This window comes from Lynx rufus, unplaced genomic scaffold (assembly GCF_022079265.1).
Source record: "Lynx rufus isolate CCGP_SWC_20201006 ecotype Redwood Valley unplaced genomic scaffold, mLynRuf1.p SCAF_9, whole genome shotgun sequence".
Classification (NCBI taxonomy): domain Eukaryota; kingdom Metazoa; phylum Chordata; class Mammalia; order Carnivora; family Felidae; genus Lynx; species Lynx rufus.
The window spans coordinates 104425590-104444459 of record NW_025814897.1 but is presented as its reverse complement, the minus strand read 5'-3'; the positions used below and the strand labels follow the sequence as shown (position 1 = coordinate 104444459).

Sequence of the window (18870 nt, the reverse complement as noted above, 5' to 3'; positions counted from 1 at the left end):
CTGAGGATGAAAGAGAATTCAACAAGGCACAAACTCAGCATTTGCACTGCTGCCATAAGGAGAAAGTGGCTCCGATGTTCCCAGGCAGATGTGCATCCTTTTCTTGGCTCTACCCCCGCTACCCCCGCCCACATGAGCAACCTGTGGGCCTGCAAAGAGCCCGAGAACTGGACACCGACTTTACGTGTAATGGTGACCGTAAGTAAGAACGACATTCCTGCCGTATCTCCCTTTAAAAGCCACTAAGTAGTTTCACATCATGTATCTCATTACATACAAAACCACCCCAGAATTTAAGTCGGGTGGGACATTTTAATCCCCATTTTAGAGATGAAGGATCTGAGGCCGAGGAAAGAAAAATGACTTTTCAAAAATAATATAACCGGGAAGAAGGAACAGCATAAAACCGGTGACCTCTTAGCCCCCATCTCCTTGTCTTTCAGAAGGCATACTCGTTTGTGTCTTCCCAGCAGTGTTGTAGAGCAACATCCAGAGCGTTCACCGTGTTCAGGACAACAGGAACCTCATCATTGTTCTCTTCAAAGCATCCGTAAGCTCTCTGTTTCTCATGCTGTAGATCAAGGGGTTCAGCACAGGGGTGATGAAGGTATAAACCACAGACACTACCTGGCCTCTCTCCGGAGAGTACCTGGAGCTGGGGCACAAGTAGATGAGGCTTCCACATCCGTACTGGAGCAGGACCACAGTCAGGTGGGAGGAGCAGGTGGAGAAGGCCTTGTGCCTCCCCTCTGCCGAGCGGATCTTCAGGATGGCGGCCATGATGAAAACGTAGGAGAGGGCGATAAGCAGGAAGGGGATGGTGAGGACGGTGAGGCTGACCACCAACAGGGTGGCCTCATGGACCCACGTATCTGCACAGGCCAGTCTCATGACAGGGAGGACATCGCAGTAGAACAGGCTGATTTCTTGGCTGCGGCAGAAGGGGAGGCGGAAGATGAGCACAGTCAGCTGCATGGCCAAGATGAACCCCAGCGCCAGAGACCCCAGGGCCAGCTGGACGCACAACCGCCAGCTCATCATGAGGGTGTAACGCAAAGGGTGGCAGATGGCCACAAACCTGTCATAGGCCATGACAGCTAGTAGAATGCAGTCAGCGCTGCCCAGGAAGATGAAGAAGAACATCTGGGCACCACAGCCAGGCAGGGAGATGAGGGCTCTCTCTGCGGACAGGACGCTGGCCAGAGTCAGAGGGGCAATGGTGGAAGAGTAGCAGATCTCCAGAGCTGCCAAGCTGGCCAGGAAGAAGTACATGGGGGTGTGCAAAGAATGGTTGCTCCAGATGATGAGAGAAATGGAGCCGTTGCCGCCGATGCTGACCAGGTACATGACGAGGAAGGCCACGAAAATCAGCATCTGCACCTCGGGGAGTTTGGAGAAGGGGCGGAAGTGGAAGTGAATCATCCCAGTCTGATTTGTACCCTCCATGTAATCAACAAGCTGGGCCTGCAGATGGCGCGGTGCTGCCCCCCTGAGGAGAGAATGAAGGCAGGACGCAGAGCTCCTGCGGGGTGACCCATTCAATCCTTGGCCTCTCCCTTCCTTGATCTCCTCAACCCCAACGGTCTTCACCTCCTGCCTAAACTCATCAACTTGCTTTTAAATCAGACTTCTTGTTGTAATCACCCAGAAGTAGTTCACCACAGAAATATTTTTTTTAATTGTGGTAAAATATACATGCATAATATTTCTAAGTTTAGCCTCGTGTAAGTATATGATTCAGGGGCATTAAATACATCCACCATGTTGGGTAAACATCACCTCTATCCATAACTAAACTTTTTAAAATCATCCCAACAAAAACTCTGTACCCACTAAACAATAACTCCCCATATGTCATCCTCCCAAACTCCAGTCACTTCTACCCTGATTTCTGTCTCTATGAGTTTGCCCATTCTAGGAACCTCATACAAGTAGAATCATATGGTATTTGTCCTTCTGTGTCTGGATTATTTCACTCAGCATAATGCTTTCAAGGTCCAGCCAGTGGTCGCACATGTCAAATTTCCTTTATTTTTTACGGCTGAATAGTATTCCATTGTGTGTAAATACCACATTTTGCTCATCCATTCATCTGTTCACAGACACTTGGATTGTTTCCACCTTTTGTCTATTGTGAACAATGCTGCCGTAAACATAGGTGTGTAAGTATCTGTTCAAGTCAGCACTGAAATCTTAAATCACACAGTACCATACTCAGACCACAAATTCCTCTGTGCCCTCATCCCTTGCCTGGTTCTCAACAGTGCAGCCTCTGGGTTTGGACCATCTAGGTTCTAATCCCTGATCTGCCATTGACCAGAAGTATGACCTAGAGCAACTTGATGAAGCTTTCTGCTTCGATTTCTATATCTATAAAGATGACAATAGGACAGAACTCTTAGGATTGTTGTGAGAAGTAAATGTGTCTGGCCCCTAGTGAACTCTCCATGAGTGTGAGCAATAATCAGGAACACTTCTTCTCCCTCTTCAAGACCACTTTGACGCCTCCAGTTCCCCCAAATAAGCCTCCTTTGGGCTTTACTCCCTTCCTCACCCAACCAAGACCTATGGTTCATACCTTCCATTAGTCTTTTGCCAATATTATCCCCATCCATGGCTCCTTGACCTTTTGCCAACCCTGTTGTTACCTTCTGTAATATCCAACATACCTATTCCAGGTTGACCACGACTAAAGATTACAAAATCCTGCTGAGTGGGGCCACAACAAAGGGGCATTATCAAACCCCAGTACTGACCCCCATCCTCTAAAGAGCTCCTCCTTCTGGTCCCCTCCAAAACTAGTGCAAATTTCCCTGGTCTCTTCAAGTCTCCTCTTCTGCTACCTCCTTCCTCACTAGCAGTGGATGACCCAGCCTCCCAGAAAAAAAATTACAGAAGCTACTTGGAAGCAATTTTCACTATGCTGGACCTATAACATAGGATCTATAACACATCCATAACACATTCCCTCCATCTGACATCACCCTCTAATGGTTCCCTAGCTCCTTCCCATCATGACTATTTCCTACTCTTTAGCTCAGGCAACCCAGTTTCCATCTTACTACCTGAAACCACTCTAATGAAGTTCACCAATGACTTCCAAGTCATTGAATCCAACTACTTTGGACTTGAAGCTGCCAGCTACTCCCTACTCCTTGAAATTCCCCACCCATAGCCTCTGTAATGCTATTCTGCCCAGACTCCCTTCCTACCTCTCTAGACACTTTTCCATCTTTTTTCCACTTTTCTGCTTTTCCATTTCCATCATTTTAGAGATTACTCTTCCTCTTAGTGATTTGCAAAAGGAAGGTTTTCCTGGCTATTCTAGGTCTGCTCCCCAGATTGACTCTCCACCCTGCTCTGCCCCATGGGAGGCTAGTCACTAACGACTGCATTAGTCAGTCACCCTCCCCCTGTGGTTTCTGGCTGGGTTTGGCTGATGAAAGCTACTGACAGGAGAATGAAAAGTAGCATAAAGAGCAGTAGGGTATTTATCCTCCCCTCCCCCAACAACACACACACACACACACACACACACACACACACACACACAACCCATATTACATCTCCTGCAGAAACATAAAACTGACAGTTTGCCTTTCTTCCAATGATTAAGCAACTCATAATGCCACAGTAAGAAGGGGGGACCACTTTGCACCCCGAGTTAAACCAAAACAGATCAGCCTGACTGGTTTATGGATGCCCAAAAGAATGTATTTTTTGTTTATTTTTGCTATGCTGACGTCTGAAGATGTGTCATGATCTTTGAAAATATAATAATCATGTAAGAATGTTGTTTTCCACCATACAAAGAATAATACAACCTTATATTCTTGCTGGCTTACAGTTTTACCCTTTGAGTATTTGTTGGGTTTTTGTGTCTTACAAGCCAGTCTTTTTAAAGTCTGACTCCCTGCATGCTTTGGAAGTAACGTGTTTTCCTTTCCTAAATGCATCTGCCCCTGCATGGGTCATCTGTTTGGCACAGCCTCATGTCCGGTAGGAGGGCTAGAAGATGGCTGGAATCATGGTAGGAAATTTTTCATCTGGAACTTTCTGAGAGTTTTATTCCTTGAAAATGCTAATTCCTTTTCTGGAACAACATTAAGAGCACATGCCTGGGGCACCTGGGTGGCTCAGTCAGTTGAGCATCTGACTTCGGCTCAGGTCCTGATCTCATGGTCTGTGAGTTAGAGCCCAGTGTCGGGCTCTGTGCTGACAGCTCAGACCCTGGAGCCTGCTTCGGGTTCTGTGTCTCCCTCTCTATCTCTGTCTCTCCCCTGCTTGTGCTCTGTCTCTTTCTGTCTCAAAAATAAATAAATGTTTAAAAAAACATTAAAAAAAAAGAGCACACACTTGCCTGCCTTTCTCTCTATGCAGAGTGAGAATGGACAGCACATCCTCTACCCCAAATATTTGATCTCTGTGAATTAAACACTAATGGGACAAACAGTTATAAGAAAAAGAACTACTATCTATAACCAGGGATCTCACCATTCCCTGCATGATGTGTTTGCCTCCGTGTTCACATGTATATTTCCGTCCCCTCCTTGGACTCTAAGCCCCAAGGGGGCAAGGGACAATTGGGTACCATTTTTTACTAATGCCCAGGACCTAGTACAGTGTCAGGCACTATGTAATGCTGTATTGACATGAACCCTGGAGATTTACTGAGGCTCTATCAATGCTGGTGACTGATACTTAGTACTTTTGAAGTAGAAATAGGAATCTTCATTTTAGCACTCTGATACTAAAGAGGTGTATCCTTTCTGGAGAGATAATCAGTGTTTTCAAGAAGTAATTTAAGATGTCACCTGCGTTGGAGGTGCCTGTGTGGCTCAGTCGGTTGAATATCTGACTCTTGATTTCAGTTCAGATCATGATCTCATGGTTCATGGGATTGAGCCCCATTTCGGACTCTGTGCTGACAGTGCAGAGCCTGCTTGGGATTCTCTGTCTCCCTCTCTCTCTGTACCACCCCCAGTGTTGCTTGCACACTCTTTTTTTTTTTTTTAATTTTTTTTTCAATGTTTATTTATTTTTGGGACAGAGAGAGACAGAGCATGAACGGGGGAGGGGCAGAGAGAGAGGGAGACACAGAATCGGAAGCAGGCTCCAGGCTCCGAGCCATCAGCCCGGAGCCTGACGCGGGGCTCGAACTCACGGACTACGAGATCGTGACCTGGCTGAAGTCGGACGCTTAACCGACTGCGCCACCCAGGCGCCCCTTGCACACTCTTTTTCAAAATAAATAAATAAACATCAAAAAAAAAATATGTCCTATGCACTGAATCAGTACTCTCAACATTAAAGGATCTACCGTAAGGAAATAGCCTGGAATATGGAGCCAAACGCACAAAGATGTGTGCAGTATGCCTTAATAATTTTTTATAAGGAGACAAAACAAATGCTCAACAAAAAGTAATGTTTTTGGGCACCTGGGTGGTTCAGTTGGTTGAACATCTGACTTCAGCTCAGGTCATGATCTAGAAGTTCATGGGTTTGAACCCCACATCAGGCTCACTGCTGTCAGCACAGAGCCTGCTTCGGATCCTGTCTCCCTCTCTTTCTGCCGCTCCCCCACTCATGTTCTCTCTCTCTTGCTCAAAAATAAATCAACACTTACAAAAGTAATGTTTGAGTCCCTTGACATATATTCATATGATGAACTATTACATTGCCATTAAAATTGTTATAATGAAGAGGTTTAATAAGATGAGAAAACGCTTATAACATTAAATGAAGAAAACAAAGAGGCAAGACTATGCATCGCATGAACAAATTATGCGACCAATATAAAGGAGGACAGTAAACTCTTAGTGTTTTTGAGAAAAATGGGTGATTACTGTTTTCTTCATGCTTTTCTCCACTTTTCAAATTTCCTTCCAAAAATGTGTGTTTATTTTTTCAATTACAAATGTTTCATTGATTTTTAGAATTCTCGTTTGAGAGGCAAGGAAACAGAAGTTCCCTAGCACACCCCTAGTTATACAAACAGTCATTGTTGGAACCACGATTAACATCTAGATACAGGCTGGGTTTATTGTTGTGAACCTCCCTCCTTTCCTTCTTTCCTTCCTCCCTTCTTTCTTTTCCTTTCCTCCTTTCTTTTCCTTTCTTTTCCTCCTTTCCTTCCCCTCTCTTTTTTCCTTTATCCTCATCTCTTCTTAAAGCCAATCCCTTAGATTTAGCTCATCATTCTAGTCCATCAAGATCTTATGGAGAATTTCAATTCTTTACTCCAGTGAGTAATCAATTTTGCTCCCACTGCCATCTACAAATTTAATGAACATGTTTCACAAAGCTATAACTAACTGGGCAATAGACATAGCTCCTGGAGACCACATCTCTTAAGCATACTACCTCCCGTATCCCTCAAAGTTTTCTTCAGAACACCAATAGATTTTCAGAGAAGTTTAAAAGTAAAAGGTACTCTGTGTGGAATGTCTTAAAAACTAGAGTGAATTCCACTGCAATACGCAATCACCTTGATTACAGAAGGGATGTTCAACACTCCTTGGATAAGGAATTCTCATTTTCATTCCTTAGACTCACCTGAATTCACAACCCATTCCCCAGACCCCTGGCCAGACACACACATTTCTCTCTTAATAAAATATATGTCATCCTACTTGACTATTAAAGTTACATAATTCATGCTTCCCTTTTCGTCTTAGCTGCTAGGAAGCCCAAAACTAAGTTTTATATTCAACTGCTTATTATTCCTCAACTCTAGTAACTCCATCTCTATTTCTCTCTTGTCTTCTGTACTGTGCAAGTTGATTTTGATCTTGCTGTAACTAGGGTTTGAACGCAAGGCACTCTATTTTTAGGAGCCTACAAAGCGTGATAAATCTATTATACAAACAAAACAATTATTCTTGCCTTTTGTGTCTTCATCCAAGGTGTTGATGAGCGAATGAGAAATCTCTCCACTCTTCGCTCCCAAACTTGCTCCTCCTCTGGGGTCCCCTCAGTGGTACAAAGATGACAATCCTGTGGGCTTGGTCATAGTTAAATGTTCACTTTCATTGTCTGCTTTCTTCTGCCTTTGCTGCTGCCTAATGCCTTGCTACTTGAAGGTTGGATCAGAGAATTCCAACTCTCTTCTCACACAGGAAATACAAACTCTCAATAATGTTGCATCTTCTTTGATGAGTCTCTTGGCACCAGTACTGCTTCCAAAGACTTGGCAAACATCCACAGAGAGAGCCTTTCCTCTTCCATAAAGACCTTTGCATACTCCTCTGCCTTCTTCCCTTACAGAGTGGAACTAACAGGACTATTTATGCATTCACTCAATCAACAAGGATTTACTGAGCATCTACTATCAACCAGGCATTGACTGTGTCACCTGGAAACTGAGTAGATTACACAATATTTTCTGGGTGTCCCATCAAAGCACGGACTCCTCCTACAAAGGAGGGTGGATAACTTCTCACCACTCTTAGGCAATCTAGGAAATCAGTCACATTTTAAGGGAGAGGCAGACTCTTCTCTCACTCTCGGTGGTGGACTGGTTCAGAGACTTGTTTGTTGTTAGAATATTTGGCATAAACACTGTCACTTCATTCACTCCAGGAAATTGTACAAATGTTCCCATCTAATTGTAACTTCACCCCAGAAAGCCCCTCACAGGATCAGGGAATCCCAAGGTCAGTAGGGTTCATTGGTCTATTTCCCAGGGTCTAGACCATACAACAAACAACTCATCAACCTGGTCTTGCATCTACCCTCCTTACCTTCTGCCTGGAGAGACTGGCAACCACATCATTCCCTGAGGCTGAGTGAAGGCCACAGTGGAATCCCCTTCTTAATAATCTTGGGAACCGTGGAGACTGACTCTGAAAAACCACCCAGCACCGAGGGGAGCACACATCCAGACCCTGTTAAGCCTTCCCTGCTGCCTCTTCTCAAGGGAAAAGCATAGGACTCTAGCCCTTGCAGAGACAGAATTCTGGGTTGTCTCTCTAAGCTCTCAGTTCTTCTCATCTTCTTTCTGGAGATTTCCCTGCCAGTGTCGGTTCAGTAAAGCCCCAAGAGGCTAACTTGGGTTTTCACTTGACCATCCCCTGTAGGTCAATGAACACAAATAGGAGTTGTTTGGAGACGTGATATTCCAAACTGGTTTAATTGCTACTAGACTGAGCTTTATTCTAATTATTGCTTAATTTTTACTCTCCAAGTTTGAGAGCGTTTAAAAGATACACAATTCTTCCCCTGCTCGTGCTCTGTCCCTCTCCGTCTCTCAAAAATAAATAAATGTTAAAAAAAATAACAAGTAAAAGATACACAATTCTAATTAATCCAGGTAGAGATTAATATCTTGTGCACCTAAACAAATTCCAGGAATCTTTCAGAGCTCAACCAGGTGTCATCTGTTAAATGAAGCCATGTTCCGATATGCACACCTTCCCCCACCCTCCTCCACAAAGGGAAAGTTTACTCCCTGCTCCAGGCTCTGTGGCGGCTTTGTCCCCACCCCCAATTATAGCACTTATCTCTCTGTATTGTTTTTTAATTTTTTTAAACATTTATTTACTTTTGAGAGACAGAGAGAGAGTGTGAGTGGGGAGGGGCAGAGAGAGAGGGAGACACAGAATCTAAAGCAGGCTCCAGGCTCTGAGCTGTCAGCACAGAGCCCGACGCGGGGCTCGAACCCATGAACTTCGAGATTGTGACCTGAGCTGAAGTCGAACACTTAGCCGACTAAGCCACCCAGGTGCCCCAATGTTTTTCTTCAGTTAAATTCAACTCACTCACTTTTTGTTACCTATCAACATGTATTATGCCAGTTCTATCTTGTAATCTCTCATTTTCATTCATGTGTCACCTAAAATTTTCATTTCAAGAATCAGTAACTGAAAATTCAGTGAACATCGCTAAAAATGAAGACCTACGGGGCTCCTGGGTGGTTCAGTCCATTAAGCACCCAACTCTCGACTTTGGCTCAGGTCATAATCTCATGGTTCATGAGTTTGAGTTTGAGCCCCATGTTGGGCTCTGCACTGACAGCTAGGAGACTGCTTGGGATTCTCTCTCTCTCTCTCTCTCTCTCTCTCTCTCAAAATAAATAAATAAACTTAAAAAAAAAATGAAGACTACAGGGGTGTGTATGTGTGTGAGAGAGAGAACTTGGCAGGAAGTTGTCAAAGCAATCTAGAAAGAAAAATGCAAAACAGTTCCTGAAAAGCAGTCACCAACCATTTGAAAGCCTAACTGACCTGGAACATGTTTCAGGAAGGATAAGTGGGCGGGTGTCATCTTTGGATCCTTCTTCTAGAATCAGACTCCAGGGAGTTTGGGAGAGAAAGTGACTGCATCCAAGGAGGCTATGAAGTGATTTCTATGACTAATGCACCTTTTTCCAGATGGTCTCTTCACATTCCCCAGTGAGTCACTGAGTGCATCCAGCTGACCCCAACATTCAATCTGGTTCTCCCACATGCAACCGCAAACCACATTGGACATAGTTGGCAAATGTGCTATGTTTCCATGAGATGAGGGGGCTCAGTGAATTTTGCTGTTGATAGAAGAGGTCTTGACCTTCACCTCGACCTACATCTCACCTCTCCAGAAAGAGAAACCAGAGAGACGCTGCGGCAAATGCTGTGTGGTCCCAAAGATCGTTTTCCTAAGAGCAAAGACTGGAAGTGGTGAGCTCTGCATTTCACTACAAATCAAGTCATTGGGTTTTACTATGCTTTCTTGAAGGTTTTTAACTTCTAAGTCAAACTTACCTGAGTAATAATCATATCTTAAAATATACATAAAAGGATTTGTGTCCAGTAACGTCCATGAGCGAACAGGTTGCATTTTCAATATGCTCGTGAGTTTTACTTTCACACAGCCTGGCTTCTGTCACAACACACTCACTTTATTCACAGCCAAGCCACCATTCTATCTGGTATGTTATTGGTCTTTTACAGAAGCATTTCCTTAAGAGCTTTCCCAGAAGATTATCTTCATCAGGTTAAGTTAATTAGGTGTGAGGGAAAGAAAGAAAGAAAAGGAAGAAGAAAGAAAGAAAGAAAGAAAGAAAGAAAGAAAGAAAGAAAGAAAAGGAGGAAGAAGAAAGAAAGAGAGAAAGAAAGAGAAGGAAGAAGAAAGAAAGAAAGAAAAGGAAAGGAGGAAGAAATAAAGAACGAAAGAAAGAAAGAAAGAAAGAAAGAAAGAAAGAAAGAAAGAAAAAAGGAAAGGAAGAAGGAAGGAAGGAAGGAAGGAAGGAAGGAAGGAAGGAAGGAAGGAAGGAAGGGTGATAGTTGTTTGGGGAAGCCCCAGTCATACAAAGACTGCTCTATGGTAGAGCGTCCCAGGTAATGTGCTTGTGAATCTTCAAGAGCAAAGTAAAATATGCACTCTTCCCACCCTTAATTAGCCAGGGAAATTTTTCCATGCAATCTGAGAGACGTGGCCTTTGAAAGTAGGTCAACATTTTGAGAAACACTGGTTTGTTCTAGAAGAGAAGATGACCCCATGTCTCATGGCAACTCTTCCTGTTGGCTGCATTTGAGAATTCTAAGATCTTTAGGCTGTTGGAATTTAGTGCGCTTGCCCTCTTAGCATGCAGTCTTCTAAATAATGCAAATAAATTTTAGGAAAAGCAAGCAATGGATTTTGTTTCTAAAGAGCAGTGGAATCCAAATGAGACCCAGGTCATCTGCTACAGTTCACAAAGTACTTTTATATCCATGACCTCACTAGTGCTCCTTTCAACGGGATTCCCGTGACTTTACAGATCAAGACACTGTCGCTTCATACCCAGAACACAGACACACCACAACAGAGGAAGAGCAATAGAATTTAAAACAGTTCCTGAAGCTCAAGTGTCTTCCCTCTTGGCTTCTAGTCTTCTTGATGGTTCATCCTTTTTTTTTCTTTTTCCAAGGTAGGAAAAATTGTTTGACCAATAATATCCAGAAAGAGTCAATGTGCTCTGAGCAGCAAGAACCTTGTAATTTCTTTTTTTAGAGCATCCTTAAACAATTTGTTTCTCGTGCTGTTGATTAAGGGGTTCCGCACAAGGGTGATGAATGTTTAAACCACAGACACCCCTGGCCCCTCTCTGGAGAGTAGCTGCAGTTGGAACACAGGAAGGAGGCTTCCCCATCCACACTGGAGCGGGATCACAGTCGGAGGTGGAGGGCGGGGGGGAACAGCTGAAAAAGACCCTGTGCCTCCCCTTTGCCGAGCGGATCTTCAGGATGGCGGCCATGCTGAAGACAGACGAGAAAGTGATAAGCCGGAAGGGGATGGTGAGGGTGGTGATGCTGACCATAAACTTTGTGTGATAAGTTTCATTTACATTTCATTTTACTCTTGTAGCACCTTACTGGATATGTCTGTCAGTGTTTAGTGCTTCAACTCTACAGATGAGGAAACTACAATCCACAGAGGTAGGTTGACTTGTCCAGGTTTGCACCGCTGGTCAGTGGCTGATCTGGGATTTTAAACCAAGACTTCTAACATTCTATCTCCCCCCCCCCCTTCCATCAATGTGCAAGAGCAACAGGAAAAGGATTTGGATGTCCATAGGGGCCCCCCCTAAAGCTGAGTTACAGCCTGCATGATATTTTCAGTTAAAAAAGGGAAGGTTTTCTTAAATAACTATCTTCTATAAACTCATTAGGCAGTAGGGCCATGATTTAGTTAGTTCAGGCTGTTAGACAAAGTACCAGAGGGGCACCTGGTGGCTCCATCAGTTAGGTGTCCAACTTCGGCTCAGGGCATGATCTCACATTTCATGGGTTTGAGCCCTGTGTCGGGCTCTGTGCTCAGAGCCCGGAGCCTGCTTCAGATTCTGTCTCCCTCCCTCTCTCTCTGCCCCTCTCTCCTCTCAAGCTTTATGTCTCTCTCTCTCTCTCTCTCTCTCTCTCTCAAAAATAAATAAACATTAAACATCATTAAAAAAAAAAAAAAAGAACAAAGTGCCAGATACTGGGTGGCTTCTAAACAACAGAACTTTATTTCTCACAATTCTGGAGGCTGGAAGTCTGATATTGAGGTGCCACATGATTGGGTGAGGGCCCTCTTTCACGCTGTCATTATATCCTCACACAGCAAAAGGGGCTAGGGAGCTTTGTGGGATTTCTCCCTCTTCTTCTTAAAAAAATTTGTTTTAAGTTTACTTATTTATTTTGAGAGAGAGCGTGCATGCATGTGAGCTCACACAAGAAGAAGAGGGACAGAGAAAGAGAGAGAGAGAGAGAGAGAGAGAGAGAGAGAGAGAATCTCAAGCAGGCTTCACACTGACAGCACAGAGCCCCAGGCAGGGCTCGATCTCATGAACTACGAGAATGTGACCTGAGCCGAGATCAAGAGTCAGCCACTTAACCAACTGAGCCACCCTGGTGCCCCTGTGCTTTCTTATTATATTTTTACACATCCATTATCTCACTTGACTGTCGATCCAACCCCCTTGAAATAGAAAGGCTGTTGTTCTCACCATCCTCTTTTTTACATAAAGGAAAAGTGCGGACTCAAGTCCATGGTTAGATCCTAAGGCTAAATACCCACCATTCACCAGAAAATACAAAGAAAGAATAAGCCATTTCTTCTACAATGAGGGGCCTTATAGACTTATTCTAGAGACAACACTGAAACATGTGAAACTTGGTTGTACAAAAAGAAGATGATTTGATTTTGATAAAAATCAAAAGAAGTATGATTTAGTGAAAAGAGAAATCCCACTGTCAGAAGAGTGGCCAGACAGACTTTATTAAGGCAGTGGGGCTTGAACAGGCCTCGAATGGCAAAGAGCAAGGTCAGAAGACATCTGAGTCTTTGAATCCATTGGGTCTGTGTACCATCAGGCTGTAGGCTCTTAAAACAGGTAACAGGATGGCGTCCATTATACCAACTGCTACTGTCACCCTGTCCATCCATTTATTCACCCTCTTCTTCACTGACACTCCTGTCCAGTCCTTATTCTAAGCACTATGATGAGAGAGGAGGCTGGCTAAGTAGTCAGGGCCGATCCAGGGCTTCCTCACCAGAATCTCCTAAAAAGAGAGGAATGTGCACTGATGAGCATCCCCCGGCTGAGAGGGCCATGGAGACAGTCATCTCTCCACTCCTTCCTCTTTGCTTTGGAGCTTCCTGACCTTCAGATCATGCCTCTACTGGTTTGGGGAATATTTCTTCTAGGAAGGAATATTTCTGGTTTCCTGAACCAGCACGTTCTTACCGTAAGTCTTCTTCCCGCATCAGTCACCTCTTGACTCCTTATGCTATAGATCAAGGGGTTTAGCACTGGTGCAAAAAGGGTGTAGACAACAGACACTGCCCGGCCCTCTTCTGGAGAGGAACTGGGGCTGGGGTGAAGGTAGATAAGGGTGCAACATCCAAACTGCAGGAGAACCACGATGAGGTGGGAGGAACAGGTGGAGAAAGCCCGGCACTTTCCCTCAGCTGAATTCATCCTCAGGATGGTGGCCACAATGTAGCCATAGGAGAGGCAGATCAGGAGGAAGGGGACAGCCACTGCGGCCACACTGATGGCATAGAGAGCTGCCTCGTGCATGCGGGTGTCCACACAGGCCAGGCGCATGACGGCAGACATGTCACAGAAGAAGCAGAAGATTTCACTGCGGCCACAGAATGGAAGGTGGCAGATCAGAATGGTCAAAGGCAGTGACAACAGGAATCCCAGGCCCAAAGAACCTAAAGTCATCTGCCCACAGAGCCGCCAACTCATGATGATGTGGTAATGCACTGGGTGGCAGATTGCCATGTACCTGTCGTAGGCCATGACAGCAAGCAAGACACAGTCAGACCCTCCAAGAAGAATGAAGGGGAACATCTAGGCCCCACAGCCAGGGAGAGAGATGAGCATGTGCCCCGTGGAAAGGATGCCAGCCGGAGTCAGGGGAGCAATGTCGGTGGAGTAGCCAATTGCCAGCACGGCCAGTGCGAAGAGGAAGAAGTACATCGGGGTGTGGGGGGAGTGATCTCGCCAGACTGTGAGCCCAGTGGTGATGTTTCCAATGAGACTTCCTAAGTACGACACCAAGAAGGCCACAAATAGGAGGGGAGCCACTGCTGGGTCTGTTGAGAAGGGGTGGAAGTGAAAGTAGACCACCCCCATCCGGTTTTCCTCTTCCATCAGACCTGGAACAAGGAAAGGAGTCATGGGAAAAGTGACTCTCCTGTATCCTTGAGCCTGGAACAGGCCCAGCCATGTTAAAAACACAGTCTGCAGTCACCGAGTACTTATCCTCAGGGCTTCCTTGGGAGTTCGGTTAATGTTATCTCGCCTCCCCACTGCTTACCCTGCTCGCTGCATGACCTTGGAGAAGTGATAGACTTCAGCCCACTCATTTTAAATTTCTTTTGAAGAGGGGGAGGGGTGGAGAGAGAAGAGAGAGAGAATCTCAAGCAGGCTCTACGCCTGCTGGATGTGGAGCTGGGTCTCGCAACTGTGATATCATGACCTGAGCTGAAATTAAGAGTCAGGTGCTTGACCAACTGAGCCACAGAGGTGCCCCTAGCCCAGTCATTTTAAACGTGGGGAGAGTATAATGCCTGGCTCGGGAGCATGGTGAAAATTAGCGGAGATTCTGTGTCTGAAAGTGCCAAGCCCGACAACGGGCACGCAGTAGGTTCTCAATGGGGTTTCCTGTTTTCCTTCTTTCCTTGATCTTCATTTCTTTTTTTTTAAACATTTTTAAATTTCTTAAAAATGTTTATTCATTTTTGAGAGACAGAGAGAGACTGAGCGTGAGTGGGGGAGGGGCAGAGAGAGAGGGAGACACAGAATCCGAGGCAGGTTCCAGGCTCTGAGCTGTCAGCACAGAGCCCGACGTGGGGCTCGAACCCACAGATCATGAGATCGTGACCTGAGCTGAAGTTGGATGCTTAATCAACTGAGCCACCCAGGTGCCCCTTTTTTAAACATTTTTTAAAGTTTAGTTATTTTGAGAGAGAGAGAGAGAGAGAGAGAGAGAGAGAGAGAGAGAGAGAGAGAGAGAAGCAGAGAGAGTGTGAGAAAGAGAGAATCCCAAGCAGGTTCTGCGCTGTCCGCACAGAGCCCGACATGGGGCTAGAATCCATGAATGGTGAGATCATGACCTGAGCCTAAATCAAGAGTCAGACCCTTAACCAAATGAGCTACCCAGGTGCCCCTTTCCTTTTTGCTTTAAAGCGAGTACGCCTGATCATTCGCATGCCTCTTTAGTACTATGATTATCCAGTTACCACAACATCTTAAAAATACACATTTATACGAAGAGCATGCAATACCCGTATCGAGCCCAGAAAGCAGGCAATACAGGTGTTTCCTTTAGCCGTTACACACGTGGACATAGAAGACCAGAGAAGTTAAACATAGCTCATGCTGCTATCCTCCCCAGTCCCCAAACTCGGGATTTTCTCATCGTATTTTTTTCTTCAACACTCAACAAGCCAATTGCTTCGTTTTGTTTTGTTCTGTCTGCCAAACATGGACCCTCCTCTTATTTTGCCTTCTTTCATTTGTCCACCCCCATCTGCATTTTCATGGTGTCTATCCTGGATCAATCCCTCTTAAACACTTTTTAAATTGTATTACTCCACATTGACTCTAAACTTAGCAAGTAAAAGAACCTCAGTTTTGTCAATTGCACCTCAGTGAAGCTGAAGGAAAAAAAAGTAAAAGAACCTCTTATTCTTGTAGTATCACACACAATTATTACAGTCGGGTCACAAGATATTTTTTATAAGTAAAACTAACACGACTCACGGGGTGGGGTTGGAAGTTCAGGAAATCCCTTGATGAACATGCCCTACTGGCCCATCTCATCACCCACATCTTTTTTTTTTTTTTAGTTTATTTCTTTATTTTGAGAGATAGAGAGTGTGAGTGAGGGAGAGGCAGAGAGAGAGGGAGAGAGAATCCCAAGCAAGCTCTGCACTGTCAGCACAGAGCCCCATCTGGGGCTCAAACTCACAAACCATGAGATCATGGCCTGAGCCAAAATCAAGAGTCAGATGCTCAACCAACTGAGCCACCCAGGCACCCCCACACACACTTTTTTTTCTTCCTTTTTTTTTTTCCACATCCTTTGATCTAAGTCGGTAGGTCCTTATGCACATGACCCTTACATTGTATTGAGTTTTAATTTACTTCAAGATAGACATGCATGATGTTTATGGAATTTTCAATGACATTCAAATGGCCAAAACTACAAGAGAGCTCCTTGCATTGATCTTCTTGGGGGATCCTAAGGCCAGGCCAGGTCAAAAATTCTGCTAAACTACAGGGGTAGGGAAAATTAATTATTTTTGTTGTTGAACAAGTGAGCCAAGTTTTAGTACTGCATTTTCTTTGGGTTTGGATTTTAATAATGATCCTCAGTGCTGCTAAAGTTGTAGAGAAATGAGCACTGCCAAAGTCACCGGCGGAGGGGTAAAGGTTCAACACTTTGGGAAAATAATATTTTTCTTTTTAGTAGGCTTCACGCCCAGCGCGAAGCCAAATGTGGGTCTTGAACTCACAACCCTGAGATCAAGATCTGAGCTCAGATGCACAGCTGGACTCTCAACTAATTTAGCCACCCAAGCGTCCACAAAATAATATTTTTAAATGCTTGTATTTTGTCAAAATACAGACCATTTTCCAAGCTGGGTAATGCATACCTAAGTATTCATTATACTATCCTCTTAATTCATGTAGGTTTGAAATTTTCCAAATAAAAAAAAGAGCATTTGAATTTAAGTTGAGTTATTCCACTTCAGGACACTAAAGTTAGAAAATTAATCTAAAATATAACAACCATAACAACAGTAAGTTTTATACATAAGACAAAAATCACAGTGTAATCTTAATAGGAAACAATGAAAACAACTTCATACAGAACACTAAATTCAGCTGATGAAGTACTATGCAATTGTTTATATTTATGAAGACAATGTAATAATGTGAAAATATTTGTGATATAACACGACACACAAAATGGGATTTTAAAAGTTACAATCTCTACACTACACACACACACACACACACACACACACAAATCCAGTCTTTGAGTGATGAGCCTGAAAGATATTTTTCCCATTCTGTATTTTCCAATACCCTTTAACAAACATCAAACTCTTATAACTTTAATTACAAGCTTGTAACATGATAAAAGGAGAGACAAGCAGTGTGGTACTCAAACTGCAGAGTATAATATTTTGCAAATTTTTAGAGCAAAGTAACCAATTTATACAGAACCTTTCCTTAAGAAAAATATTTGGGGGCGCCTGGGTAGCTCAGTAGGTTGAGTGTCCGACTTCAGCTCAGGTCGTGATCTCACGGTTTGTGGGTTTCAGCCCCGTGTGGAGCTCTATGCTGACAGCTCAGAGCCTGGAGCCTGCTTCGGATTCTGTGTCTCCCTCAATCTCTTCCCCTCCCCTGCTCACACTCTGTCTCTCTCTCTCTCTCTCAAATATAAATAAAACATCAAAAAAAAAAAAAAGAAAAGAAAAGAGAAAGAAAGAAAGAAAGATAGAAAGAAAGAAAGAAGAAAGAAAGAAAGAAAGAAAGAAAGAAAGAAAGAAAGAAAGAAAGGAAAGAAAGAAAAAAAAAGAAAAAAAAGTATTTGTCTTGGGGCACCTGGGTGGCTCAGTCGGTTAAGCGTCCAACTCTTGGTTTTCGGCTCAGGTCATGATCTCACGGTTTTGTGAGTTTGAGCCCTAAGTCGGCTCCGCACTGCCAGCACGGAGCTTGCTTGGGATTCTTTCTCTCTCCCTCTCTCACTGCCCCTCCCCAACTCGCTCTGTTTTTCTTAAATAAATAAATAAACTTAAAAAAAAAAGAAAAGAAAAAAAGAAAAGTGTCTCATCACAATTGCCACCACGTAAGAAAAGTGTCATTACATGAATGCACGTAGTCCTTCATCCATGTAATTTATGGTCAATCCCACACACACTGCCCCCCTCCCCCGCCCCCGCCAGAATGGAAGCCAAGGAAGTTTGTCTGGCCAAGACTGCCAGCTTTCCTTGAATGCCTATGCAGAACAGCCCCTGTACATCAACCGTTCTAGGGAAGCAGCCCCACCGAAGCCACCAAGCCACGAAAGAGCACCATACCCCCCATGGGGTATGGAAACTTTCCATGACATGGAGACTTGAAACTGGTTCTTTGCACTCGGTGCATAGACGACACATCCCCTTCACTCTACATCGTTCACTGTTGAGTTATTTGTGTACATGTCTCTGTCCCCCTGGCTACCCAACACACTTGTAGCTTTCATATTTTGTTTGTACACACACACACACACACACACACACACGATTTGCCAATGGCAAATGCAACTCAACTTTTTAAAAATAGTTCAGCCAGCCTGACGAAAGCCAAATATCCTGAATCACAGCAGGGAAAACTGGAAAGAAGAATAAGACTAAAATACCAGCCAACACGTACGGAGTGCCTGCGGATGGCTCCTGCGTGACAAATAATAATAATCAACATTTCTTGGGTGTCAGGTACTATTCCTAGCACTTTATGACAAGTAACTCGTTTACTTCTTGTAATAAACTTATGAGGTAGGTGCTAATTGTTTTCTTTTTTTTTTTTTTAGCTAGGTGCTATTCTGACCTTATTTTACAGATGAGGAAATCAAAGTGCGGATTTCAACCCAAAGGCTGAAGGTTGCACATGCTTAGCCACTGCTCTGTGTGCATCTCCCCACATCTGTCACCTTTGCATGGTGAATATATATGTGAACTTGTGGGAGAATAATGATTTACTGTATTCCATCTATAGGAGACAGCCCATCATTTACTAATTGGGAATCTTAAAAAAAAAAAAAAAAACTCAGGTACTTAATACACCTGCTGCTGGGAACTAATTCTAAAGAAGCAAGTCAAAGGAATAAAAAAGCATTCATATAAAGCTTTTGTAGCGGTATT

At 44.0% G+C, this 18870-nt stretch overlaps 2 protein-coding genes across 2 annotated transcripts; both read right to left on the bottom strand.

Annotated features, from left to right (window-relative positions):
• Positions 1 to 507: 507 nt before the first annotated feature.
• On the bottom strand, positions 508 to 1446 carry LOC124504653 (olfactory receptor 10V1-like). The gene has a single exon (XM_047070119.1). The coding sequence runs from the start codon at positions 1444 to 1446 to the stop codon at positions 508 to 510; it is 939 nt and encodes a 312-aa protein (XP_046926075.1).
• An 11483-nt stretch (positions 1447 to 12929) lies between these two features.
• Positions 12930 to 14104, bottom strand: LOC124506090 (olfactory receptor 10V1-like). The gene is given in 2 exon segments (XM_047072081.1): positions 12930 to 13001; positions 13187 to 14104. Coding segments are annotated over 2 exon segments (990 nt in total).
• Between the last annotated feature and the right edge of the window lie 4766 nt (positions 14105 to 18870).

Excerpts from the sequence above, each read along its gene's own strand:
- LOC124504653 (XM_047070119.1), bottom strand. The coding sequence starts at position 1,446 with ATGGAGGGTACAAATCAGACTGGGATGATTCACTTCCACTTCCGCCCC.